Raw genomic sequence first — 27,810 nt, forward strand, 5'->3', positions numbered from 1 at the left:
ATATATATATATATATATATATATATATACATACATATATATATATATATATATATATATATATATAAATGAAAACGTAATGAGAAGGAAAACCCAGAACAGTGAAAAAACTTCCAGCCTCCACCGGGATTCGAACCCGGGCCTCCCGCTTTGTACGCAGACACCCTAAACAACTAGGCTATGGACGCTGATTGTATGTCCAGAGGTTCGAAACCGGTAAGGAAGGTCGTAATTTCACTGTAGGCGTTTGACACCTGTATCGAACAATCCTAGTTCTGTTTTTGGTGACATTTTGCCTTACTCAAGAGATCAAACATGATGCTAACCAACTCGAAAATCATTTGTGATTCCTAAAGCCGGATCTCGAAAGAGATACTTTGAACAGACTTTATGTTAATGAATGGAGGTAAACGACAAAGGCAAATGAATATATATAAATGAAAACGTAATGAGAAGGAAAATCCAGAACAGTGAAAAAAATTCCAGCCTCCAACCTCAGGACATACAATCAGCGTCCATAGCCTAGTGGTTAGGGTGTCCGCGTACAGAGCGGAAGGCCCGGGTTCGAATCCCGGTGGAGGCTGGAAGTTTTTTCACTGTTCTTGATTTTCCAACTCATTACGATTTTCATTTATATATATATATATATATATATATTTATATATATATATATATATATATATATATATATATATATATATATATACGTATATGTATATGTATATATATATATATATATATATATATATATATATATATATATATATATATATATATATATATTACTCTAACAAGTTAAAACTGAATTAAATTTCAAGAAAATATTTAAAATCACGGATATAAAGTTTCTATTTTTTAATCGCCCTACCATATTTCATGAGATTGAAGCGATTTCGTTAACATGGTAACACTAACAATCAGAACCTTTGTTCATCATCTACTAAAGCTAGCTAAGATAACTAAATCCGTTCTCTATTGTAGAGCTCCGAAAAAAAAATAACAGATAACATTGCCCCACTTTTCGGTCGCAGCCTCACAGTTTACGGACTGTCGATTAAATCTCACCGATGCAGTTTTACTTTGTGCATGCCGATCGTTTCTCGGGAAAGTTTTGCAGTTTTGTCTAGGTTGCCTGTGTATTGTTTATTAGACCAAAATACTGTATTACATTTTTCTACATCATATCAGGCAGCTGAACCCCGGAGTTGTGCCACATTCGATGTACGTCAAGTCTCGTTAATAATTAAAACGTAAGTCACGCCTCATTAATAAATAAAAAGTAATCATTGGACACACATAACCACCCACACACACTCACAATATATTTGCGCTGCTCTATAGTTATCGTAAGTAACTATACCGTTGGTTTGTTTCCAGTATGTTATCAGTGAATGGTACGCAATGGAAAGAAACGTAACTTATTCTGTTAAAATTAAAATCAATTTAACTAAGTAACAATAGCGCAAAAGAGCACAGAAAAACAAATCTTTAAAAAAAGAAACAAAACAAAAACGTCAACCACTTCTTTGAGAAAACTTACAAAGTCTAAAAGAAATGTATGGACTTTATAGGTCTTTAATAAAAGTGAGTTGATTTACTCAGTTACTTAGCTTGGTTACTTTCGTCGTTCATATACTGTTGCTTAAAAGGGTTTACATCCTTTCGGTTTTTAGTACAATACTTGACCCAAAGTTGATATAATATGACGACCTGAAGATGAATGTCGTGAGGTACCTACCCATAATCATTTGCTTTATAAGAAACATGCTAATTCATTGTCCCATCCCGCTCTCCATAAAGAAATAATTCAGAACATATATAACCCAAAGTACTTTGTTCCGGAAGGGGTGGGGGAGGGGATAGGAATATGTGGTGACTTTACAGAGGTGCAATGTTAGTCAATCTTAACATTTTCGCCTTCCTAATTCAACATTTTGATATTTTGTCCATACCAGCCCTTTTCATTTATTTTTTAAGCTTTATTTGCAGTATTCTTATTTGGCTCTCCGCTTTCCGCACCCCATTACCACCCAGCCCTTGCCTCACCCGTGGGTTATAAACTAAGGTCAAATAAACACGGATGTAAACGATAAATTTAAGTTTCACCATTAACATAATGTAACATAATTCTATTGTATATCAATACATGAATATGCATTACTTTCACATTCAAGGTATATTATAACTATATATATATGATAAGGATTGAAAGATAAAAAAAGGGGGAAAGATGGAGTATATCAACATAAATTTAATTGAAACCCCTTTCTATATACACTATTAGCCTTTGAAGAATATTCAGGCCTTTTGGATAATATCATGTGTAGCAATATGTTCCTCTTGCAAGAGAACTGGGTATATTGAGAGCGGATCCGTCGATTCGTTGTTTGGTGCCCGTTGTTCTTCGTTGTTTCGATGTTTCGTTGTTTCGATTCGTTGGTTTTCGTGCCCAGGTTCCTTCTTGTGTGAATGTTCTCTAAAAGTATTCTAATAACCCTGTTGAAGAAGATCCTGCTAGGATCAAAAGGTCATGCCTACTAAATTGTTATGAAATAAATACATTTGGATTATGTGAGTGGCAACGACAACGTACCAAAGCTATAATCAATTTTTAATCAATGGTGTAACTATTTTCACAAATAGATATCAAGATAGAGATATTGTTAACTGAATTTCACAACAATTTTACAAGGTAATAATATAAATGATAGGGCTCCTTGATTTAGTACGTTGACACATAGTCTTCCCTATATATGCCTTGTATAGGAATCTGACCACATGGTCACTTATGTCGGCCAAGTCAGTCTACCCCGTCCCCACCACCCCTTGCAAATAAATGATTCAATACATATGTAGATGCCAATGCTAATCGCCGTCGTTTTCGTATTGTCTTCATGAAAACGTCTCGTTACCTCACCCCGATAGGATGGGGGGGGGGGGCACTTTTCAGTGAGGGCCCTGAGGGGAGAGGGAGGGTATGCAGATCGATTCCGATCAAGTGGTGAAGCTATCAGGTGGTGGAGCTAGATGGAACTGTTGGCCGAATGTCCCCGATATCAATGAAATATAGATGCAAGGAATTAACGCAAACAGTGTTGTTTTCATCATTTTGTGTGATCACCCTTACGTTTATGAGTGTATAGAGTCACGCTGATTTTGGTTCAGATTTGAGATCATGGGTTCGGTTAAGCCGAGTAGAGAAGGGTCGGAAGTGGTAGGGAATCACAATGCTTGCTTGAATTGATTGCAGAAGTGCCCTTTTTTGTAATAAAAAGTGCCTTTTCCATTGTTTTGTAATTTGTAAGAGTCATTATGTTGGAACTTAAAACAATGGAAATTTAAAAAGTACACATTGTTGAAAAACAGTCAAATACTGGTACAAAATACACAAAGGATCCACTTTGTCATAACGGTTTAAGGTAACGTTGTCGTTTTCCCTCTCAAATGAACTAAGTCACATGTCCTATCACCGCCTCTAGAAGTGTATCCCCCACTCCCCAAGATTGAACCCATCTAAAATCTATGTATGGTTTGATTAAAGCTTTCGTCGCCTAAATCTGCAAAAACCATGCAAATACAGCAAATAACCGTGGCGACAATTACCATGAAAGATAAAGTAAACAAACACATATCAATCCTAATAGCCGATTGCTTCCATATATTGCTATTGCTACTCACTCACTGACTCACTGACTCACTGACTCACTGACTCACTGACTCACTGACTGACTGACTGACTGACTCACTGACTGACTGACTGACTCACTGACTGACTGACTGACTGACTGACTGACTGACTGACTGACTGACTGACTGACTGACTGACTGACTGACTGACTGACTGACTGACTGACTGACTGACTGACTGACTGACTGACTGACTGACTCACTGACTCACTGACTCACTGACTCACTCACTCACTCACTCACTCACTCACTCACTCACTCACTCACTCACTCACTCACTCACTCACTCACTCACTCACTCACTCACTCACTCACTCACTCACTCACTCACTCACTCACTCACTCACTCACTCACTCACTCACTCACTCACTCACTCACTCACTCAATCGTATGAAGAATGTCGTGATGTCACGACATCCTTCTCCCATAATGACTTCAAAAGATTGTGTAATAAATCACCCTTTAGATGTACGCCTTTAGAGCCGTACATTTTACAATGCCGCCTGCTTTATAGTGAATTTACTTACAAAGTCTGCAAACAAATGGGTATCGGTCGAAAAAATACATAAGTAGTTGTGTTAAGGTTCCGGACTGGTCTGACGTAACGACTTCAGTAGTTGCTAAGGTGATCCTTAACCAGTCGTTTTGATATCGGCATACTACTACTTCTACCTAAATAAGAAAGAAAAAAGCAGAAGAAAAATAACACACTTGCAGGTGTCGCACCACAATTAATTGTTCCATTGACTTACACACTAAAATAGTCACTTTCACCCCCTTGACAGACAGAAAGGGCCTTAAGAAATAATTAAGGAGATGTTTTGCCATCTTAAGTGTATTGGTATTCTGAATTATTCACGTTGTTGTGTTAACGAACCCTATTCTACCCAACCGTTGCTGGCTTAAACAACATAAAATTGCTCACAGGCCTAGCCTGGTTTGTTCAAGTTGTCCCATAATCATAAACGTGACGAAAGTCGAACGTTACTTTAAAGGCCTAGCTATGCTGAAACTGGTGGAAGAGACTACACAAATTGAGATCAACAGCCGATGCAGACAAAAGCTCGTGAACTCACTGCAAAATTAAGACTGTTTTACACAATTATTTCGCATTGAGATTGGTCAAAGTAAAATATTAACTAGGCAAACTGTTAAGTTTCATAAACGCTGCCTGGTCACAACGAAACTACATCCAACCTGAAATAAATACGACGGAAAACGTTCGATAGAACCGCTGTACTACAAAGTACACCTTTCTGCACGCAAAATTAGGCTTCCGAGCGGCACGTTGAAGCCAATGCAAATATGTTCAGTGTCAGAGATGTACGGATGCCCATAAGCTCATTTCCAATTGCCAATTGCCTCCTACTCGTGTGAGGCGTAACGCACATCTTATCTGATAGGCTGGTATGTGGGAGATACGGTAGCTTATAAAACAATGTTTCAACAATTTGGCGTCTGGTGACTCCAACTGACATTTGACCTCAATAAAATCTTGTACTAAACGTGTACCAACTATATACTAAATATGAGATTCGTCCAACCTTCCCTTCTTGAGTTATCGTGTTTACAAGGTTTTCACAATTTGACCCCTAGTGACCCCAAATGGACTTGGACCTCCACCAAAAACAACAGGAATCTTGCACTCAATGTGGTACTCCTTCACACGAAATGCAAGCTTGACCCAAGCTATTCTTCTTGAGATATCGTGTTTACAAGGTTTACCCACTTTGACCCCTTGTGACCCCAAATGACCTTTGATCTCCACAAAAAAGAAACTATAGGCTGTTGCTCCTAAATGTGGTCCTCCTACTCACGATATATGAGATTGGTCCAAGTTTACATCCTTGCGATATCGTGTTTACAAGGTTTTCACTATTTGGCCCCTGGTGACCCAAAATAACCTTTGACCTCCTCACAAAACAATAGGGTTCTTCTACTCAATGTGGTTCTCATATACACCAAATTTTAGATTGGTCCAAGCTTCCCTTCTTGAGATATCGTGTTTACAAGCGAGGCGTCATACACACACACACACACGCACACACACTCCGCCTGCATGAATGCATAGGTTACGATTATCATAGAAACCAAAAATATGTATGACGCGAATAAGCTTACCTTATAAGGTCGTGATGTCAGATACATGTGAAGTGAAAGTGAAAGTAATACATTACGATTATCTGGGTGGTTTGATTTCATTCCGCAACGGGAAGTGCGCCTGCAGTGTTTAGCAGAGCTATTCAAGCTATATATATGCACTCGTTGGTGACATTGACAGCGTGTGGTGTGTAGGTCTATATAGTTTTCAGGATTATTCCATTATTATATTACCTTAGCATACCACGTTGGATGCGTGTGCACCATAGACTGTAAGAGAAGAGCGATGGCGTGCTTGTGTTCCACGGCGATATTTAACAAAGGTAGTTATTTTACTGAGTCAGTATCAGGCATCTTATCATTTCAAGTTAACGAATGGGATGAATGATTTACCTTATATGTGTTAGTACTAAAGGATGCCATAGCCTAAGGTATATGCCAGTAGAAGCCATGCTGTGTTTTGGTCATAATTAATGAATGGTTATAATGCTTTCTATATAACACTAATGCATACGATTCATGTAGCACTGCTTCCCTAAGAAGCCCCCCCAAAAAACATTAGCATTATTGGAGACTATACACACAGGCAGTTGGAAGTCTGACCCCGTGACCTCGAAGAATGATCAACGATCACGCATATCATTAAATTTGAATTTGCCCGCATTTAACGTAAAGTCGGTCCTACGTTTCACTCACAGAATTTACAGACATTGATAGTTTACAACTTACCGGAACCTCACAGAATGGATTAAAAGTAATTCCAATGTATGGTAGGGCAAAGATACCCGAGAAAAAATCAACGAAAACCTATGAAACAACGATTGCAATCCAACTTCGTCCTCACACATGTATTCCTAACTGACACAAAATAGGTCAAAACGAACCAACGAAAGAGAGTTACAGCAAAAAAGTTCTCCCATTTGTGGATCTTGTACTCTCCTACATGATGCTGTAAAGTTTCGGTGAAATGGTTGTCTAAGACGGCCAGTCACAAAACGATTACCTCGACTCGGCGATTTTGTTGCTGTCGCCGCCATTTTGAAATTAGGTAGACTTTCGCCAAGCCGTTTTCATGCTATGGGCTACTACCTACAAGACTTCTCAAATCGTTTTCAATGTAGTGGAACCCATTCCTTTAGTGTACGGTCTATTAGGAATGTTAGGTTTTGTGGCGTGAAATTAAGTAATTTAAGTTGTGCTAAGGTTTGGAAGAAATTTTGTCCCAAATTCTAATATATGATTAGGTAAAATGTGAAATTACTGAGAGCTGCGTATGGGAGGGGTAAGAGAGACAAAATGGGGGAGGGGGCAAGGGAGATGGTGTTTACTTTCTAGCTAAATTAATGGCGGTAACTATTAAGGTAACACAAATTTTCCCGAGTCTGTTGTCAAAACTGAAGGGGTCATACCACATGTCGAATATACAAAGGTAACATGGCCTAGGCCAAACCTTATTTCTAGTTGCTTTCTAAGGAACTTCCAACAATTCCGAATGATTTTTACCTACAATACCAAATGATTTATACTTACCCACTTACCATAATTCCACAGTAGCCCTTACTCAGTGAGATTCTGCAAAGCTGGGTACTCATCTGTTGCTTATATTCATCAATAAATATCAGTTAACAGTTTTCCAGTCAATACCAATCCTTGTTTGGTTCATGTATCACACTACATAACCACTTGCCAATATTGAAGTTAAGTACTGTGGCTCGGGTAGGGGTGTGTTGTATAGGGGAGGGGTGTGGTGTTTTTAGGGGTTTTGGGGAGGAAATGTGGTGCTTAGCGGATTTGGGGAAGGGTTTGGAGTTTCCCAGCTTTGGGATGGGTGTGGTGTTCACCAGCTTTGGGAAGAGTTAGGGTATTTTGGAGGGATGAGGTGGTTTTGCCACATATGGGGACTTTAATTAAAAGCGGACTTTCAGTACACAGGACGCGTTTGGATACATTACGTTCTATGGATACTCTGACCAAATATTTTGAGTAGGGCTGTTTTCTTTTTCTTTTGCACATGCATAGTAGAACATTAGTCAACAGTGGAAATAGAGTTGCCTGGTCTTTTATTGATTTTATAACTGTAACAATAAGGCACTTTAAGCAACAGAAAAAAGAAAACAAAAAACATTTGGTGTGACACTCTCCATGAAAGAACATGTTTTAATGTCCTGTGAAAATATGGGCATGAAATATAAATTACTTTGATCACTTCAAAGTGAAATACTTTGTTCAAATGGAAGGAATAGCTTAACAAAATTTGAATACTTCTTGAAATGAAACTCACTTCATACTGTGAAGACTTCATACAATAATATTGTCTGAAAAAAAATCACACACAATGTCAAGTGCATTATGACTGGAAGGGGTATTTCAAGGTGGCATAGTGAAGGCATGACATAACAAAAACAGTTCAGGTGGCAGGATGGATAGTTTTGTAACTTTGAAATGGTGAGATATACCTGTGACATATAGCATAAGATTAAAATTAAAAGACAAATATATAAAAGTAAAAGGTAAGAGTAGAAAGTAAATAAATAAGTCCAAACTTGACATATAACTTTAACAACCTGGTCTTCTTCAGAAATAGGAGCACCAATAGCATCCCAACGATTCATACTTCCTTTCATATAATTCAAATTATTTCCAACTGACTTGCCCTCTGCCATTTCAGTTCTGAGGTACTTTTTCTTGAGGTGAATTTTGTTGGTTAGAGAATCCTTTTCGAACAGAGTACGCAAGGCATCCTAAGCATCACTTGGTTTGTCACTTGTTGTAATTAATTCCAGCTGACTAGATGCTATTGCAAGCACAATGATGAAAAATGCCAGTTGTGTCTTTTTCAAGTTTGCACTCTTCTACTTCTCACATACAGTAACCCCCAACTTTCCTGAGCCATCCTCATAGCCCACAGGCCTTTTGCAAGAAACAAATGTCTCATCTGGAAATTCCATGTCAGCCAGTTCGAGCCATCCATTTTGTTAATTTTCCACGTCATATCTTCTGTTGTTCCAGCCACATTGGTCAGTTGTCACGACTAAATTAACCAATTTAAGTACCGACATTTCCCAAGAAATGGTTCCAAAATCAGCACATAAATTCCAAACAACAATCTATTCTACAGAGTTAACTTCCAGTGTATGTGTCTGGGCCAATACCCTGTTCGAGTTAGCTAGAGAATAGGCATGAGACTGCTGAGTATATTACAGCCTGTTGCTGCACACAACTTGTTCTTTCTATAAGAGTATAACAGAAACTGAGGAAAAATGTAAATTACATATATATAGAAAACAAAATTGCTTAAAGGTAGCACACAAATAATACAACCTGATTAAACAAACAATAGTTTGGAGAAGAGTTGTAACAACAGGCACTTAACTGATCCACAGGCTGCATTCCTTCTTACTACGGGTACATATAACAGAGCTAGTAACTTAAAGCAGCATTTTGCGTCCTCGACTATGATATTTCTGAACCTCACTGACTCCACTATGCCATAACGACATACATAACTAGCTTATCTATTTATATTTTACTTCAAATGGTGGCATAAAAGTCGAAAAAATTGCAACTTTCAACTTTGTTGTTCTCCAAGATATTTTCCGTTGGGAACCCAATAAACCTCGCCCATAATATGAATATTTAAACACTACGAACGTCATTGACAGATACGTAATATAACACCACGCTTGATTTGTGTACAGTCTATATGGCTGTTGTACCAGGGAGTTGCATAACAACTCCCAACGCAAAGTCTTGAATCTATTTTTAGCAACGGTTCATAACTAAACCTGCATCTCTGATTGGTTGAATTCAAACTAGTGGGTTTGGGAACTGAATGCGATTTAATTTTGTATGTGGAATACTCGCCAATTAACGTTTTTGGCAGGGGAAAACTTGGCTAATATCTTAATTTGCTGTTTTGTGATTTGATGTATGTAAAAAACTCGATGGACATGTCAAAAAAGTAGAAAACGGCGACCAAACGCAAAATGCTCATGAATAAACATACTATTCACTGATTGGTGGAATTCAAACTAGTGGATTTGGAGATATGAAAACTTTGTCGAGGACACTTTTACTCGTTATCGATATAAATCGTTAATTACTCGCTAATTAACGCTCTTGGCAGGGTGAAACTTGGATGGTATCTTGGTTTGCTGTTTTATAATTGATACATGTAAAAAAATCGATGCACATGTTAAAAAGGTGGAAAAAAGCGACCCAACGCAAAATGCTGCTTTAAAGATATATAGTATTAAATAGAATGTGAGACTACATTTATTAACAGATTTCTATAAATAAACTCTTATATGAAGACTTCAGATATGAGGATAATAAACATGAGGATGTAATAAACTCTGGAAGCTCTCTGGGCTAATACTTAATACCAGTGGAACTGCATTTTGCAATGTTAGTCATTATACATAACAAAACAAATCTAATAGTGAATGAAACTTTTCTTCTTTTTGGGAATAACTCTTTTTTGGTCATATATACATGGGAAGCACCTTAGAGAAATCTGTGTGTGACACACACACATAGGGAAGACTGTACGTGAATGACTAACTAAGTACTTCTACTACTGTACCTATCATAGAAAACAACATAACAATAAAAAGATCGTAAACTCTCGTTAACAGCAAAACATGTTGTCACAAAATGATCCCTGATATTGTTTTAAGTCACCTGGAATTATAAGTAGCTATGTACAACTACATGGCTCTATGAGGTGCAATTGTTCTCAAGTACCAGCAGTAGGTCTAACTGTAATAGCAACAAGTAAAAAGTGTAAGCAGTATAAAGCAAGCTAGTTTTATTTCTGTGTTACGTATCTTGCTCTACATATTAAGAATAGGGAATTGGGCCTAGACTTAAGTCATGGATCTAATACCGGTCTTGAACACTTGTAACAAAGTGACATTGAAATGGATCCCGATCCCAGCATGGAGGAAATTTTCACCCAGTCCAGCTTTAATAAAACTCATAATAAGCCATGATCTTAACTTATACATAGTACAAAGGCAGTCTACTAGTACTACTAATAATTTTTGTATAATAATAATAATACTAAATTGTATCTTATGCAGTCCAAATATTTTCAAGAACAGGCCCCTTAGAATTATTACACAAGGACAAGAAGGCGTAGGCTAAGAACTAAAGGTTATAAGCCTTAGTCCATTATTAAAATTGGACTAAACTATGCAGGTATTCTAGTATTACTAAAACTAGGCTAGGGCCTACCTGTAGTAAAAACTTGTCGTAGTATATTACTTTAGTAAATACAAAAGTACTAGGCCTATAGGCTAGCCTAGGCTTGTACTAGGAGTAATATTACTGTCCGCTATGCCCTCGAATTTTTAAATTTTAACTATTTAGTAGCAATCAGTAGTACCGTGACTTATCAACTCTCTGATTTTTCCATATTAACGCAAAAAAATGAAGGGAATCTATGCCGAATAGAAAGATTACGAAAAATACGAGACGTTGCAAATCTAGCACTAGCTACATCATAGTCGACATATAGCGCTAGGCTGCACGTTATAGGATACGGTGCTTTCGTGTATATGTGTATTATGTACGTTAGGATACATGTATTAGGGGCAACCAAAACCACATAGGAGCACCATTTTCGTTGACCAAAAAATCACACTTTTCGGGGGAGTTACAACTTTTCTGAAAAATATGAGTAAGATTCAAGCTTATATATTACAAAAATGCTATTTTTACGGTTAAAAGTTGTCTAAGACGCGAAAGTCACATAACGATAGACGTCGACTCGATTTGACTTACCTTTATGTTTTTGCGTTGGTCGTCGATAAGAAAATGCACTGTTCTATTGGTAAAATCTTCGTTTCTTTCCGGAAATGATCGTATTTGAGTCTCTAAAGTATCCTTTATAGAGCTACGATACTCGTAAACCCGAATGACATTGGGATGTTTGCGAATTTTACCGATTACATCCATACATGGAAGTAGCGAACCGAAGTCCGTAGAACCGGATTTGCGCGAAACAATTACTTCCGGGTAAAGTAGCTGTGCTCGAAAATTTGCTAGTAACGGTCATATATTGAGGTCAGACTCCCAACTGCAGGGACGTAGCTAAGGCCTGATGATTAGGGGGGGGGGGTGTAGTGGCTGAAATTCCAACTGGATGGGTTTTGAAGCCAGAAAATCCGACTGCTGCCTTGTAGGCTACCCCCCCCCCCCCCGCGCTACTCGTCAACGATACGGTCAGTCAGACACCCCATCTTTCGCGACTACACTTTTGTTCCGAACTTTTCTCGATACATTTGCACCCACTGGCCTTCACTTCACAAACTTATTAATCATTCTGGTTAGGCTAGTAAGCAATTGAGTATAAGTTATCTGAATGAAGGCTACATAGACTACTAACTACAAAAGCTATGTTAGTGTAACAAAGGGGAAAACTTTTTTTCAACAAATTGTATTCGACGACATAGTGAATTACTAAAAAATATCAATCTGCCTATCATCTTCGTCAAGGACCAATATAGTTCTTAGAAATAAGTATAATATCATTCTCTAAAAACATACAGTTTTCAGTAGATGCGGTTCTCACGTAGGCCTTTATATAAATTGGATATGGACAAATTCGGTGGCGATATACGCCAACCCGTATTAACTAATAACCTGAAAGTTAACTCTGCTCTAAGATGAATAGACAAAGTTCGAAGATAAAACAACTACTACCGTGACTAAAACTAGCAGTGCTTTCTTTATCAGCCATATGCATATAATATAGCTGTAAAGGGCGCTAATATTCAATTTTAGTCAGCCTGACTCTGCCAATGCGAAACCGTACCCGGGAAATATCCCTAGGGCAGGGAGGAAATATCCCTAGGGCGGGGAGGATACTAAGTATCGCCCACATGTTACATACACCAAATTATTAACCCAATAATTTTTTAAGGAAAGTGCAACCTTCGATGGTGTTAAAATCAAGAGGTTTCTCAACATCATTGATTTCTCGGACACTGTACAATTGAGATAATCAGTTGTAACTAGTTAAACCTAGCCTAGGGCCCAATGGAAGTTGGACAAGCCGATACTTTGAAGAATATAATTTGTACAACAAAAAATGAATAAAAGGGAAGGGGTGGTTTAACTATTCCCTTCTTGAATGTTGAAACCATGTGGTTGAATGATGCGAAGGCGTAGGATCCACAAACGTTCTCTGCTGAGGCGAACTGTATCGGAGCGGTCACTGATCCAAAATAGTGTGTTTACGAAGTTTGAAATGTCGCCCAAGTCGAGTTTCCAAGAATCCGATTCCGGAAAGTGGACCTTGCAGACAATGTATCTGGAGGGAATAGAACCATACGCTGATAGTAATTTGGCAAAGAGGGGCAGATTGGGATGGAAAGTGACAACAAGAGGACTTCTGGACTTTGTTTTCAGTTACCCTGGGCTCCTCTCCCAGGAGAGTGGATTTACGGAGAGAGCTCTTTGAACGACTTGGTGAACACTCCTAGCACTGTGTCCACTGACAATGAGATCCAACTTTAGGTTCTTTTCATGGTGAAGAAAAGAAGAATTATTACAGCAAATTCAGTCAAACTCGAGTAAGCTTTACGAACTGTGCACCCAGTATGACGGCGTGAAAAAATGGCATTTTCACAGTTTAATGACGTAATGAACTACGTTGGCTAAATTGAAGTATAAGATCGATGTGGTTCCCCCTGATAGGCCTGTATCAATTTTAAAGTAAATTTAGTGCTTTTTACATTTGCAACTTGGGAAATTGATAATAACGCTAAGTGTAATGTTTGAAGAATTACAACAGCAAGCCCTGGCAAATATGCAACTTTTCTGTTTTCCAGTCGAAGCAGTACAGATTCTGTGATCCAGTGGTCATGGGCCTAGATAAGTGTATTGTTGCTTGAAAAATCTTCCTAAACAATGTTGAGACACTTTCTTATCTAAAAATGTTAATTTATTTCAGAATGTTCTGATCGCAAGTCCTCAACTGCCGTGAGGATACTTTTCTTCTTTACAGTACTTTCACATATACTGGATCAATCAGGTAGGTATTATCTATTATCTATCTATCCGTCTGTTTGTTTACCTACAACGCGTACTAAACACCACCGCACGTCTCGTTACTAGAACTCGGAAATATTAACACATTACCCTACCATGATCGAACTCCACTGGCTCTTGATACGTGAACGAATCAACTACAAACTACTTCTGATGGTGTTCAAATGTATGCACAATGTAGGACCACGCTACCCCACCAACTTGTTTCAGCTCCGACCATCATCCACACGCTCACTTCGCTCTAATTCATTGCTGATGTTACTTATCCATAGAGTAAAAACACAGACTTACGACTTGAGAACGTTCGCATCCAGTGCACCGTGCCTGTGGAACTCACTTCCAGAACATGTAAAAATGTGCAATACTGTGAACGGTTTCAAATCAGCAAATCTTTTCACCAAAGCATATATGTTATAATTATTATTATTATGTTAAGCGCTAAGAGAATTATTTCATAGTTTGTTTGGCGCTATACAAAAATGATCTATTATTATTATTATTGTATTGTTTTGGCTGTCAGCATGCAAGATTTACTATGTCAAGTATTCATATGTACAGCCTAGACAATTAAACACATCGTACTTCCAAAGCTGCCGATTTGCAAATTGCTCATTGCTCCGAGTCAGAGCCCAGATAGTCCTTGTCCAAGATAAATGGGCTCAAACCGGTCGGAGTCCTAAAGGATCCGGAGTTCAGACCTTCACGAGGTTATGTCAAAGTCTGAGCTGTATGGACTTAGAAGACTGTTTACAGTCGAAAGTTTACTTTTCAGGACCATCTCTGCCCAGAACTATTCTTATATATATATCATATATTCTTCAGTGAAACACAGTGAGGCATCCTTTCCTTTTTGTTACCCATGCAGGTATAGCCTTATATCGCCTAATAATCAGCCAGAAATACGGCTTGAAAAGTATACCAATTAATAGCTTTTCAAACTTTTTAAGAATTGCTTCTCATATTATTTTAAAGGTTTTATAGCTACCACCAATGACTTCCATAATTCATAAGCATAATTCATAATGTGAGTGTGTGTTTATGATGGCAAGTTTAAGGTAGTCATTTTATCCCATCGTAAGTGATTTGTACGGAACGTCAGGTTACTGAGGTCAGGTGTTTTACTTGCCTACAATCGTTTCTTTACAGAAAGCAACGTTCTTTTGTGTAACCCACAACAATATGTACACATTCATCAACAAGGAACGATTTACTGCAGCGTGTCTAAGCCTATATACGGCTTCTACTGGTATTTTGAAGATAACCCACAATCCATAGTAACAATGTTGGAAGACAGTCAGGCCGGGCCTAGGAGTAAAACATTAAGGATTGCTCGCAATGGATCTCTGATATTCAGTAACGTTTCCCTGAGTGACGAAGGACAGTTTAGAGTCGATGCTATTCTTGACGCTGGTGGCGATGTATCCGCCTACATTGATCTTGTTGTAATAGGTAAGTAATGTATACAGGCTATACTGTTATAGAGAAATATGTCTAAGCAGATGCGAAAGTACCCCACCCAAACTTGAGTTTATAATTACCCTTTCATTGTTTCCATTTGACATGAAGTCGTTTTAAGGAATAGTCCATCTGTTTCTTAGCTTAATGCTTTGCCAAAGGACCGTCATTGCCAACTGCCAAACATTAAAGGAAGGTTTCCAAAGTTTTAATTCCGATTCGGTACTCCATATTGATTACGTTATAAATCATTTAGGTACTTGTGTGCTGTTGGAATATGTTTTGAAAAGAAAGTCGATGAATCCAGTTCCCTGTGTTACGTTGGAATGCGAGAGGTCTCGATAACTAATTTTTAACGAGACACAAGCCTGGGTTCGTTTTTGAGAGGAACACAGACAAATTGACGAGTTTAGAGAATTTAAATGAGAACGTAAACTATATTGAACAATGGAGTTTGAACCAACAACAACAAATGGTAATTACAAATATATAGAAAATTACTCACAAACTTAACAAGATAGGATACACTTTAAAACACGCTGGTCTCTTCCAACGGCGATATCCCTCAGCGGCCACGACCTTGATGACGACGATTCTCGGTCCGTTGTACTGCGAAATTCACTGGTCCTCGACGAAGTTTCTCGCGATCCCAGAAACAGCAGTCACCTTCTTTCCGGTGATGCTCCAAAATAGAAGACGGACTTCCAGCCACAATCGAGTGAAGCACAGGTCGAACTTCTCGCCGACTAAATATTACCAGAGTCAGTCCAAAATCAGCTTTATAGCCACCAACTCCTGGCGTAACGAACTTCCTCAACGGAGACAGAAATTCTTCACCTTCTCCGAAATAACGACTGGAAAACTGTAGTTTCACAGCAAAGTCCTCTTCAAACTTCTGAATGGAAGTGCAGAATCAATCTTGGTATCGATATCTCAATCCCTCAGAAATTACTGGCAGTTGAGCACTGACAATATTTAGTAGAATGGTATAATATGTGTCGTCGCTTGTATTCGTTCAGAAACTCAGAAACTCTCCGATCTGGGCGGGTTTTTATACGATTCGTCAGGTCAAGAATCATCTAGATCTTTCTCGATACACCTGAGTAACAATTCGACCCAGTTTCTACGTTCACGGAAGTCCTTTGCATATATCGCGAACATTCCAGAGAATCCACGAAGATGTGTGCACAGCGCAACGGGACTTCACGTAAACCGACGTTAACCCGAGACCAGCGTGTCATCATAAGGAATATACCAGAACAATCGTTTATTATAACATTCTGACACGGTAACCCGACCTAATTTCTCAAATATTGATTGATCACGTAGGCAATTCAAATACTTTCTATAATATAACATTAGGTTCCTTACTAGCAGTGACTAGTGTTAGGCTACAATGGGCCCTCGTAACACCTGGAATCCTTTAATTTTACCCTAGTATGTCTCAATGATTACGCAAGTGTCAGACAAGCCACGTGGACAAACCCCGCGTAAGATATATGCGTTTTTAAGTCGATTATATATGCATATCTATTAATATATAGCCAACAAGGGCGGCGGAACCGGGGGGGAGGGGGCACAGGGGGCACGTGCCCCCCACTTTTCCTCAGGTTAAAAATGTGCCCTTTTTCTAGATAAAAAATTGAGGTGTCTCAAGTTAGCAAGAGGCCAGGGAACCAGAATAAACACTCGGGAAGGGCCGTTTCCGGCCATCTGAGGGGTTTGTAGAACCAAAAATTTTCTTGTACGCTCCGCGCCAACCGATGGTGGCGCTCCGCTCAGATAGTCGTGCATACAAGATTGCAAATCCTTGCTACGCCCCTTACTTTTAATGAATTTCTGTGGGTCAAACTCAATTTTCAAATTGCAAACCTGGGTATACCAAACACAATGTTGTGCATGTCTAAATATGTGATTTTGGAACTATGGGAGTCAACGAAATACAGGGAACAACAAAATCACAGACAGATGATTACATAAGATAAAGCTGTTATTTTTTATCAAAGGTCATATTTTACTCACAATTAAAGTGAGAATGCTTAATAAAAGAAAAGAAATTGGAAGAATGCAATTTGATGTTTATAAATACGTTATGTAAAAGAAATCACGTTAAGTCAGAAACAATATGCAACATGTTGCAATCAAAATACTAAAATTTTGGCTATATGTTTGAACAGCTAAATGATCGGTTTAAAAACATCCGAAATCCCCTTTCCAACGGATTTAGAATGGGTTTTTTACTTTCTGAAATGATCTATTTGTGATGTTCTTTCCTTTTTAGTTCCCACAACACAGATGTATCCCAAAATAGATGGTTGCCAGAGTGATGATTGCCGTTTGTTTCGTAATGGTGAACTCAATTTGACATGTACAATGATTGGACGACCGGCAGTGAATCTTACTTGGTACAATGAAATTGCGGAGGCGGCAGTGACGGACGCCACTGAACAGAGTTACAAGGACCCATCCTCAGATATGTTTGTGTCTTCTTCTACCATCAGTGTAAAGATAGATATCGAAAACGTACACAACTTGACATGTTTCCCACGAGGTTTATCAGTTCCCGAAAGGACAAAGAACGCGTCGGTTCTTTTGATGGGACCTACAAATCTTGATAATGTATACAGGACCAAATACCTTAATATTAATGAGGACACTAATTACAATGAGCTACTACAAAATAGATGTGACAGAGAAGCAATGTTTATTCAAAGAGCAGAACCTAGTGGCGAGACCATTAAAATGGCAGATAGATACGATGATCATGGTCCACTTGTACTTACGTCAATGTGTCGTTCAAATCATACTTACACAAGAACTTCGATTAAATTGCTTCGTTACAAAACACCAGATGACAGTAGTGCATCATTCGTTGAACAATGTCAAAGTAAAAACAATTGCATTATTGCTGCTGACGATGGTAACGCAACCTTGACATGTGTTGTTAATAACACTCGTCCTGCAGCAGAAATCTCATGGAAAGGAGGTAACCAACATGTGTCGATCATTGAAACATCAGCTTCCGCGTCATGTATCTTCGATGTTTGCAATTCATCTGTGACAATCCGAGTTAAAGTTACCAGCTATCACGGCCAAACCGAGTATCCGCATAATCTGATGTGTCTTGTTACTCTCCCGGGATCTGGGTTTAGTGACGTGTCGTCTGTTACATTACAACTGAAAGGTAAGAAGATGTTACTCAGTAGATTAAAGGGAAGAGTTAACTTGGTGCTGGTCTTCCTAGTATTTCTACCTGTACATTTGCCAATGATTGCTTATCCTTAAAAAAGTTTCCCGATTTCCTTAAAGTGATCCCATGGCAGACAATATGCGGCTTACACTAAAGGGAAATATTCCACACTATTAGTTGGAAACCCCATAACAGTATCTTTTCCCTATAACTCGAGATATGGTTTCTTGAATGTAACCTATTTTGACTGGCTAAACCTCCACCACCAGGAAGTGAACCACAGTACAATAGGTGATCTGTGATGTCATCAGGACGATTGGTCTTTAAAGCTTTACTAAAGTTACTATAATCTTATTCTTTTATCCTTTAAACCTGATACATTTAGATTGCTCGATTAGCTGGCTTCCCCGTAGGGTTTAATTCAAATGCAAGTTTTTAGAAATATTATTTTCCTCTGTGGATATATGGTTGAAATAGTAACCCACATTATAAAAGACTCTCTCCCCAAAAGAACATTTTTTTGCCCGATAACTGATGTGAAACTAAGACGTTTTATGACAAAATTACCAATGAAAACTGGAATCATGTCTTAAACCCGAATGATGCTGACTCTGCATATTCTTTATTTTTCGAGAATTTTCCTCAACTTACTATTGTTTCCGTTGGAACGTCACAAACCAGGTAAAAGCAAATCTTGGTGGACCAGTGGCATTTCTTAATCTGGTCGTTCCAAGCAAAAGTTTTACACAAATACATTAAGATTCAAATGACAGCAACCGCCGTGATTACGTTAGATTTCGTAGTAGACTAAATATTGGTATTAGTACGGCTTAAAGACGTCATTTTTGCTCGCTTTTAAGCGACAATATTCATACCAAACGTTATTGGAGTGTATAAAACTCAATTATAAAAGGAACTTAACCAATCCACCAACCATTATCCTTAGAAGATACACTATAATGATATCGAATATGACGATCCCACTGATATTTGCACCATACTCAATAATTATTTGATCAATATCGGACCATCTCTATAGCTGATCGACTACAAGATAGCTATCATTCCTTTAACGTTTTTCTTCATACTGCAAATCCTGCCAGTTTCTGCGATGCCGGATTACATATATAGTCTTATCTAATTTAAAAGTCATTTATAGCGTTTTCTAATTTCAAAGTATATAGCCAACGAATAATTTGTTATAATTTGCACTTTGCCTTTGTGTTTTTCTTTTTGCATCTTGTGCTTGTTTATTGTTGTTGTTTACTTTTCCCGTTTACCTTGTATTTGTCTATTGTTACATAAGCTAGTTATAGCTTCTTTGGATTACCCTCAACCCATTGTTTTTTAATTTAAATTCATCGATTCTTTACTTTTGAGCTGCTTAAAGGTACAGCTTGTCTCATATTTACTATTAATACTTACTATGTCAAGCGACGATGGTTGAAATAAAGTTTTCAAATAAAAGATGAAAAATCAAAATATTTTGTAGATCAAGTTCATTAGAATTGCCATGATAACCTTTTACATTCTTCTGTTACCAGATATTAAAAATATCACCAAATTTAAGAACAATCTGCTATGAGGATGTGGATTTACAAGGGGCTGTAGTCATATGTTTAGAAGTATTGCACCTTCACCAACTTTAATATTGTAAAATATCAGTGTGCCCTGCATAAATTTGAAAGAAACTGTTATAAGCCCAGCCTTAGAAATGTTTGGTGAGTCCTCGGACGGATCGATTGTTCTATGTTAGTTTCAGATATTTTGTTACAACTGCGGTAAGTAATTGTTTCATCAGAACATGGCTCTGACATTAAATAATTTGTTTATATCCAGGGACAGATAATGTGAATCCCTCATCGGATAATGTGAATCGTTCAACGGAGTCATGCACATCACCTGCTCCTTCAGAGTCACCGTCAACAACACCAAATAAAGTTAATGGAGAGTGCGTTTGTCATTGGATCATTATCAGCCTCCTCATCATCATAATTGTTATCCTAATCGTTGTGATAGCCTATATTTTAAGGAGCCAAGCATGTAAGAGGAAAGACGGCGGAAATAAGGTACAGTACAGTAAAATTGCGCAATCAGGGGGCTGAGGGGGCAAAGAGTTCGAGTGCGGGGGGGTTGCATGCGATCGGTTCAGTCACTTTAGGTACTTTAGCAATACGCCCCTTCCCAAACACTTGAATAATGGTAACGGTACTGTCATGTTTGTTTACCAAATTTGAACAGTTTAATCCTGATTTCCGTCCTCTAATTTGTTGAAGGGATCGTCCAACTAAAAATATGAACTTGATGTATTGTAGCGAAAGTCAAGCACGTAGCCAGGATTTCATCTTAGGGGGAGGGGCGGATTCAAATGATTGACCTGTCAAAGAATACGCTGCGCGCTATCTGATTGGGGTCCAGGGGCCCGCTATAGAGTCCCTATACAATATGGTGGACTTTAGAGGCTTCAGAGCTTTCAAATATTATCCAATCGCTGGAGACTTTAGCCATGTAAAATTGTATTCAAATGATTCAAGTACCGTAGTTAATATCTCACTCAAAATGGCAGCTAATTCTAGGATGGCCTAGTCTAATCCATGACACTGTGGCAGTAGCCAGTAAAACAAAACAAACAGTACGATGGTGTCACGGTTTGATATCAGTTTGATGTCTACAGCCTACAGCAGGGTTGCAATTTTTCTGTAACACAACCGGTCAAAATATAAAGATTAAAGCTGGCCAAATCGAGTGAATAAAGTCCCAAAACTGTACTTTTGTTCGATTTCTGCTCCTGTATACGTAACCATACAATTTGTTAATTTGCATTCCTTTTCTATATGGTTACTCTATGTAGGCTACCTACAACGATAGCTTAAACATACTGCTATGCTTTGAAATCTAGTTTTAGTCATAAATGGGAATGAGATGTTCCAATTTCCACATTTCTCAAACTTTGTGTGAGATCTCTCTACGTTCTTCTCCAAATTCTATCCCGCTCATGGTCCCTTTTTTCTCTCTCTCTCTTTATTTTCACACTTTCTCTCTCTAAACTTCCACCGACCTCTCCCCCTCCCTCTCTCTTGCTTTTCTCTCATTCGGGGGTGGGGGGGGGGGTGAGCAAAGTCACTATACCCTTAGCTGATAACTTTAAGAGCTCTGTTCTTATACTGTTTACAGTACATAAGGTATCGGTCACACTTCGTTCACCAAATCCTATAAGTATTTTCCTTATAATTGGACGATTCATGTTTTTCAGTAAAATTTCTTAATTACCGAATCTAATTTAGAATTTAAAATAAATTTAATAATTTAAAAAATCAAAAATGCTTTTGCAAGGGGATTTGACAATTGGGTTCACTTTTTCGGAGTCATTTTGGTCTGGACTATTCTGTCAACAGTACTGTTTAAGCAAATTCTCTGTCTATGATTTACTATAATTATAATTTAAATAAATTTGTATATGAAGCTTCATTGACTTAGGCTTCATTCATTCAGCCTTTGCCCAGGGCCATAGTCCATCGGCTTTATTACATTAATCGGCTTAACTGTATCGTCGTTGGAAAATAAAATATTTCGGTTAGGCCTCTTCTAACTCATACAGACCGATCAGTCTGTATGAGTTCACGTGTGCGATGTTGAAATTACGTAATATATCATACTGTAATATATCATACAGTAAAATATCAGATTAACTTCGGACGGTCGATATAAACGATGGTATAAACTTATATACATACACATGATATAACAAGCATAGTGGCTGGTTATCTCGTTGGTTAGTATACAAATAATGAATGGTTATGAGTGCAATAGTGCAAATATTTCATGAGTTGAAAGATGGAATGTTCCATTCAACGAGGCGCAGCCGAGTTGAATGGAACAAATTACATCTTTCAACGAATGAAATATTTGCACTATTGTACGAGTGGAAACCACTCATTATTTGTTTTATACAACACCTTCAAATTTGGATATAATTTGATGTAAAATGCACTCAAGCAACAGATTGTTTTAAACAGACTGGTTTCTCTGCTCTCCTACCATTGAAAAAGTGCTATCAAGAAATTATAACACATGGTTCTATTTCATAGAGTGCAATAGACCGGATTTTGCATGCAATCGACGAGCAATTGACCAATCAAATGGCCGGAATATAATTAGGTGATGTAGAGTGTGTGTAGAGTGAGTGTGGCGAGGGGAAGTGGATGGTAGAAATCAAAATATTAGGATAATATTTAAGTTGACACTTAATTTGCTAGTATTAATTTAAGAATTCCCATCAATTGAGGATTAGCGTCAACCGCGAAATGGTTTAACTAAGTCTTTAAATGCATTTTGTAACTTTCGTCCAATATTTCTTGTTGCCCACCAATGTCATTTGAAGGCAAGTGGGGGGGGGGGGAGGAGGGGCAAGACATTTCATTGGGGACACAGCCCCTCACCCCTGCTGGTAACGCCACTTGCATTTACGCTGACGGCAAACTACAATAATAGAGGCACAAATATTGTAAAATATGTTGCTACGAAGATCGTTGCAACACTGTTCATGTTTCGTGGGGTTCGCTCTACCCCCTCTCCCACTCTCGGACTTCGGTCAGCGAATGTAGGATTACATAAACAGCTGCAAAATGCACACACCTACACATCTATGGAAATTTATGAGCAACGTACTTAAATAATCGTCTCAATATATGTATACCCTTAATGTACCATGTGACTATAGCATCCGGAATAGTGTTAACAGTAGAATGCTCCCCTCCCTCACCCCATCCCCTCCAGCATGATGTGACAACAATATTTTGTCGTAAATAACGAGACATATAAATTTTGATCTCTATAATCTTGATAAATTTCAACTAAATTAAGAAAATGTGTTTAGCTCTATATTCTGTTACAGGTTGTATTTACAGCCATCCATGGAAGGCTATGTAACCCTTGTCTTATTCAATCAGTTTTCAGCCCTATTTTGTTTGTTTAGATTGTAGAAACGGAGTCCGAAGAGGGGAAAGAGATGATTGCAAAAAAGACACAAGAAACGGAATTTGCTGACAACAATGAGTAACCATCACTTCGACTTCACTTATTTTAGCCCGTGTATATACCTAAAGCGTGACAAATGGTGGAGGAATGGGGCAGAGCTTTTTCTAAAACGGATCACCGAGGCGAGAATACATATATTCATGGACGTGATAAAACCAGCACCCTGTTAATGTTATATACTGTTGTGGAAGATTTTAGGAGAGCGTTTAAAGGTAATATTACCCGATAAGTTATGACGTATTACCTCCGGTCTAAAACCAGATAATTAGAGAATATTAGAAAGAAATGATTGAGTCAGATCAGATCACACCCGTTTATGGATACTGACTCTACTATGTGTTTCACTATGGCAAGGTCGAGTTTACTCCCAAAATCATTTCAAAGGACACGAATGTGTGGTTTAAGAAATTTAAATCGTTGATAACATTATCCAAACAGTCAACATGACAGAATACAGTAGAATAAAACCAAATGTGAAGGACACTACCAAACAGTTATACTGTTAACAAGGCTAGTGACAATTAAAAAAGATGGGCCAAAAGCAAAACAAATATAGGCTTCGATTCAACAAAGATCTTGGCAGATTATAGACAAGAAATGGACTGGACAGGAGAAAACTGAAAAGAAAGGAAAAGAAAGGGAAAACAGAAACAAGGAAGGGATGGGTAGAGATAAGTGAAGAAAGAATTAAATTGTGAAAAGAAAGAACACATCAACATGAGATGGAACACATTAACGTGCGGAGAGGAATGTGAGTACCTTAAAAATATTCAATTTCCTCTTCAAAGAGTTTTAGAGAAGAAAGGACTGTCACAAGTTGGAGCAGTAGTTGTTGAGAAGTAATTTACCATTCCGAGTATGTAGTAGGTGACTTTAAATACATTTTCTAGTATTTCTGAGTATATTGTAGCAGGTTACTGTAAATCATTTCTAATACGAGTAGTGATGGAATAGTTCAAATGGCTCACAGCACATGTACTAAGAAAGAATTCTCTGAGCAAATAGCGCTTCTTGTAAAGACGGCAAGTAGAATAATGACCGGGTTTGTAAGTAAATATCTTAATTTATATATTTTGTAGAATCTGAAGTCGTCTTAAGTATGATCCTTTAGCTGTACCATGTATATATATATATTATATATATTTGTTATATATATATATTTATATATTTACATATATATATTATATATATATTACATATATTATATATATATATATACATACATATATATATATATATATTACTTACTTTTACAAAAGGATCTGTCAGCTCAAATCCGAACTTTTCCTTTCTTTGCTGACCTAGTCTTTCATTTTATGTATTTGTTACATCTCAGTGCAATTTGATACATTTTGTTCCTTCAGTTTTATTTTCCCATTCGTATTCCTCAGGGTTTGAAGCCTCAAATCGTTTGCTACAGTGAACTATTTACTCATTAAGTTTTATTTTGATCTCATTTAATATAAGGGTAAGGAAGACTATGAAATGTCTGATATATTTAGACCAGTAAACCCAGATTGCGCGTTAAACTCTGAGTAACAACTACTAGTGCTCCACTAGTCTCAACTAGTCTCAACCTATATATTTTCACTTTCTTACCTGAGTCGACGATATAAGAAGCTATACGTTTGATTTGATGATCACCATGGGTAAATATTGGTTGTATCACCGGTCATTGGCCTTTTCTTTACTCTGTTGCTTCTGTTAGTTTGCTTTTAGACCTTGTAGCCTATGAGTGATTGTGAAAATTGTTAATATAAGTTGGTGACTGTTTAAATGGCATACACTTGTCCTCATTTCGCAACTATTAAATTTGTATCATTTCTAACTTTAATTAGAAATTGAATAAATGTTCATAAAGTCCCAGTTCATGGATCAGACAACCGTATGAGTAGGGATTAATTGTAATTCTTAGTTATCAGTGCAAACAATCAGTTATCTGTTTTAGATACACTTATATATAAATATTTAGAGGGACAGTGTATGGTGGGAAAGGGTTACAAAAAAGCCCAGAGCTGGGAAATGGAAGGCAGATAGTGACATTTATGAGGACTATTCCATCATTTATTTTCTGATTGATCATCATATTAGTTAGTCAATTGCATCTTTGCTAGAAGTAACCAATAGGATGGGGAGAAGTCATGTGACCCAGAGTTGTTGTCACTTAGTTTTGGTAAAATTGTATCTTGTTTAAGTTCTGGATAGTTTGATTCTTCATCTATACAGGGCGAGACTTCTCTTGCTTAATCTGTTGTACTTAATATTTAATAATACTTATTTACTTAATTTATACTTTAAAATACTTATAATATTTTTGTTAATATACCCGGGAAAAGTATTGTATAAATAGAGAGTTTTGAAGATGTCCATCAAGTAGAACTTTATTCTTAAATTATGTTGAAAATGTCATAATAGTATCTTTTTGGCCACTGTTCTGGATCTTGCCGAGATGGTAACCATGAACGTTTCACCGGAACCTTAATTCGCGAAAATGAACTTTCCGCGTTTAAGCAAGAGAGCGAGCAGTTCGCGACAGCACCAGTGTAAAATCAGATAAGTTTAAGTATATATTCCTTTTCTTGTAACCTTTGTCATGGCCATAGACAATAAGTTTAAGTTTTTTTCTAAGTTCTAAATGTTTAGTGTATAGTACAGTGCACACTGTAGCCTTATTATTGTTAATATTGTCTATACCACCTGTGCTGCATATTGATGTACCGTGTTCAGTACCACAGTAACCAGTATGTTATGTAACTGCAAGAATTAATATTTAAGAGTGTGGTCAAGTTATCATAATTGTAATGTAGATCCTTTTTATTGTTTTGTGCCATTGATAGCCTTAATTATAACATCCCCATTTCCCACAATTGGAGGACTGAAAATATAAGTAGTTCATGGTACATTTCTTTGTGTTTTGTGTCTCTCATTGTAAACCTGTGTAGAACTGACTCAGCAGTTGTTTTGAATATCAGCATTGAACCATTCGGACTTGGAGACAATGTTATTCTGTCTTGAGGCCTAGGTCCACTTGATACACATATTGCTGACCCATTGTCCTAATTACCTTGACCGAATTAGGAAAGGAGGGTTACATTTATATATATATATATATATATATATATATATATATATATATGAGTGTGTGTGCGTGTGTGTGTGTGTGTGTGTTCGATACAGGTGACAAACGCCTACAGTGGAATTAAGACCTTCCTTACCGGTTTAGAACCTCTGGACATACAATCAGCGTCCATGGCCTAGTTGGTTAGGGTGATTTTCCAACTCATTACGATTTTCATTTATATATATATATATATATATATATATATATATATATATATATATATATATATATATATAGATATAGATATAGATATAGATATATATATATATATATATATATATATATATATATATATATATATATACATTTTATCCTGTGCACCCTGTTAACTGTCCCAATATATCCGCCCATGTAGTAGGCTAAACTGTGCCTTAATTTACGCTGATTTTATTTTTAAAGTTTAATATATCAGTATCATCATCTTTTTGCTCTCAACCCAAAAAATGACATCTTAGTATCTGTATGTCATATCTTCACCAGTTCCTCGGTTACATGCATTCATTCGAAGATAAAAACAACAACAATAACAAAGAAGCACTAATTCCAACGTTATCGTTACCATATTAATTTATGTAAAACATCAATCAATCAACAATTACCAGATGACTACATTTACCTCATCGATTTGATAATTCAGTAGCCCCCCCCCCCCCCCCTCCCACAACATCACATTCAGTAATGTCATACAGAAGCAAATAGTTTTCAATCACTCTTGTGCAGTTGGAAATAATAGGACAGAAGTGAACAAATCATTTCTTTTCGACCGACTGTAATGATGTAGATATCGGAGTCCTCTTGTATACGTATCGTATATTATTTTTATGTGACGATGACCGATACTAGACCTATACGTGGTAAAAGGTGAGATATCCAATAGTAAATACAGTACATGCTATTACGATGAGATCTTAGTTTAGTTTATTAGTTTTGCTGATAATGGTAGTAACTATACATAGATATCTTAGTACCAAATAAGATAACTATAATGCCATATAACAGGGTGGGATTATACTCTGTTCAGTCCCTTATATCATCCCTCAAAATCAATTATAAACAAAAACATATTAACAAATTGTTTTCAACATAATACAGTCTTCCGGAACAGTTCGAAAATGAATTTCGCGATAACGAACTGAAATTTGTTATAGCGGATTTTAAACT

General features: G+C 37.3%; 1 protein-coding gene, 1 long non-coding RNA gene and 1 other non-coding gene across 3 annotated transcripts; 2 read left to right on the forward strand and 1 right to left on the reverse strand.

Annotated features, from left to right (window-relative positions):
• The first annotated feature begins 511 nt into the window (after positions 1-511).
• Trnac-aca (transfer RNA cysteine (anticodon ACA)) lies at positions 512-583 on the forward strand. Its single transcript has one exon. It is a non-coding gene; the product is annotated as a tRNA-Cys (tRNA).
• A 5,339-nt stretch (positions 584-5,922) lies between these two features.
• LOC139970929 (uncharacterized) lies at positions 5,923-26,401 on the forward strand. The gene is made up of 6 exons (XM_071977004.1): positions 5,923-6,111; positions 13,749-13,829; positions 14,993-15,295; positions 17,583-18,485; positions 20,331-20,560; positions 23,467-26,401. The coding sequence occupies exons 1-6, from the start codon at positions 6,075-6,077 to the stop codon at positions 23,548-23,550; spliced, it is 1,638 nt and encodes a 545-aa protein (XP_071833105.1). The 5' UTR covers positions 5,923-6,074; the 3' UTR covers positions 23,551-26,401.
• LOC139970930 (uncharacterized) lies at positions 7,832-11,879 on the reverse strand. The gene is made up of 2 exons (XR_011794255.1): positions 11,576-11,879; positions 7,832-9,038 (listed from the first exon to the last, which is right to left on the reverse strand). It is a non-coding gene; the product is annotated as an uncharacterized lncRNA (long non-coding RNA).
• Positions 26,402-27,810: the final 1,409 nt, after the last annotated feature.

Source organism: Apostichopus japonicus, chromosome 8, assembly GCF_037975245.1.
Source record: "Apostichopus japonicus isolate 1M-3 chromosome 8, ASM3797524v1, whole genome shotgun sequence".
Taxonomy (NCBI): Eukaryota; Metazoa; Echinodermata; class Holothuroidea; order Aspidochirotida; family Stichopodidae; genus Apostichopus; species Apostichopus japonicus.

Bases quoted from the DNA above. Each gene is read 5' to 3' on its own strand.
- LOC139970929 (XM_071977004.1), top strand. From the start codon at position 6,075: ATGGCGTGCTTGTGTTCCACGGCGATATTTAACAAAG. The intron at 15,296-17,582 runs GTAAGTAATGTA...TTTCCTTTTTAG, and splicing joins CATTGATCTTGTTGTAATAG to TTCCCACAACACAGATGTAT. The intron at 18,486-20,330 runs GTAAGAAGATGT...GTTTATATCCAG, and splicing joins TGTTACATTACAACTGAAAG to GGACAGATAATGTGAATCCC.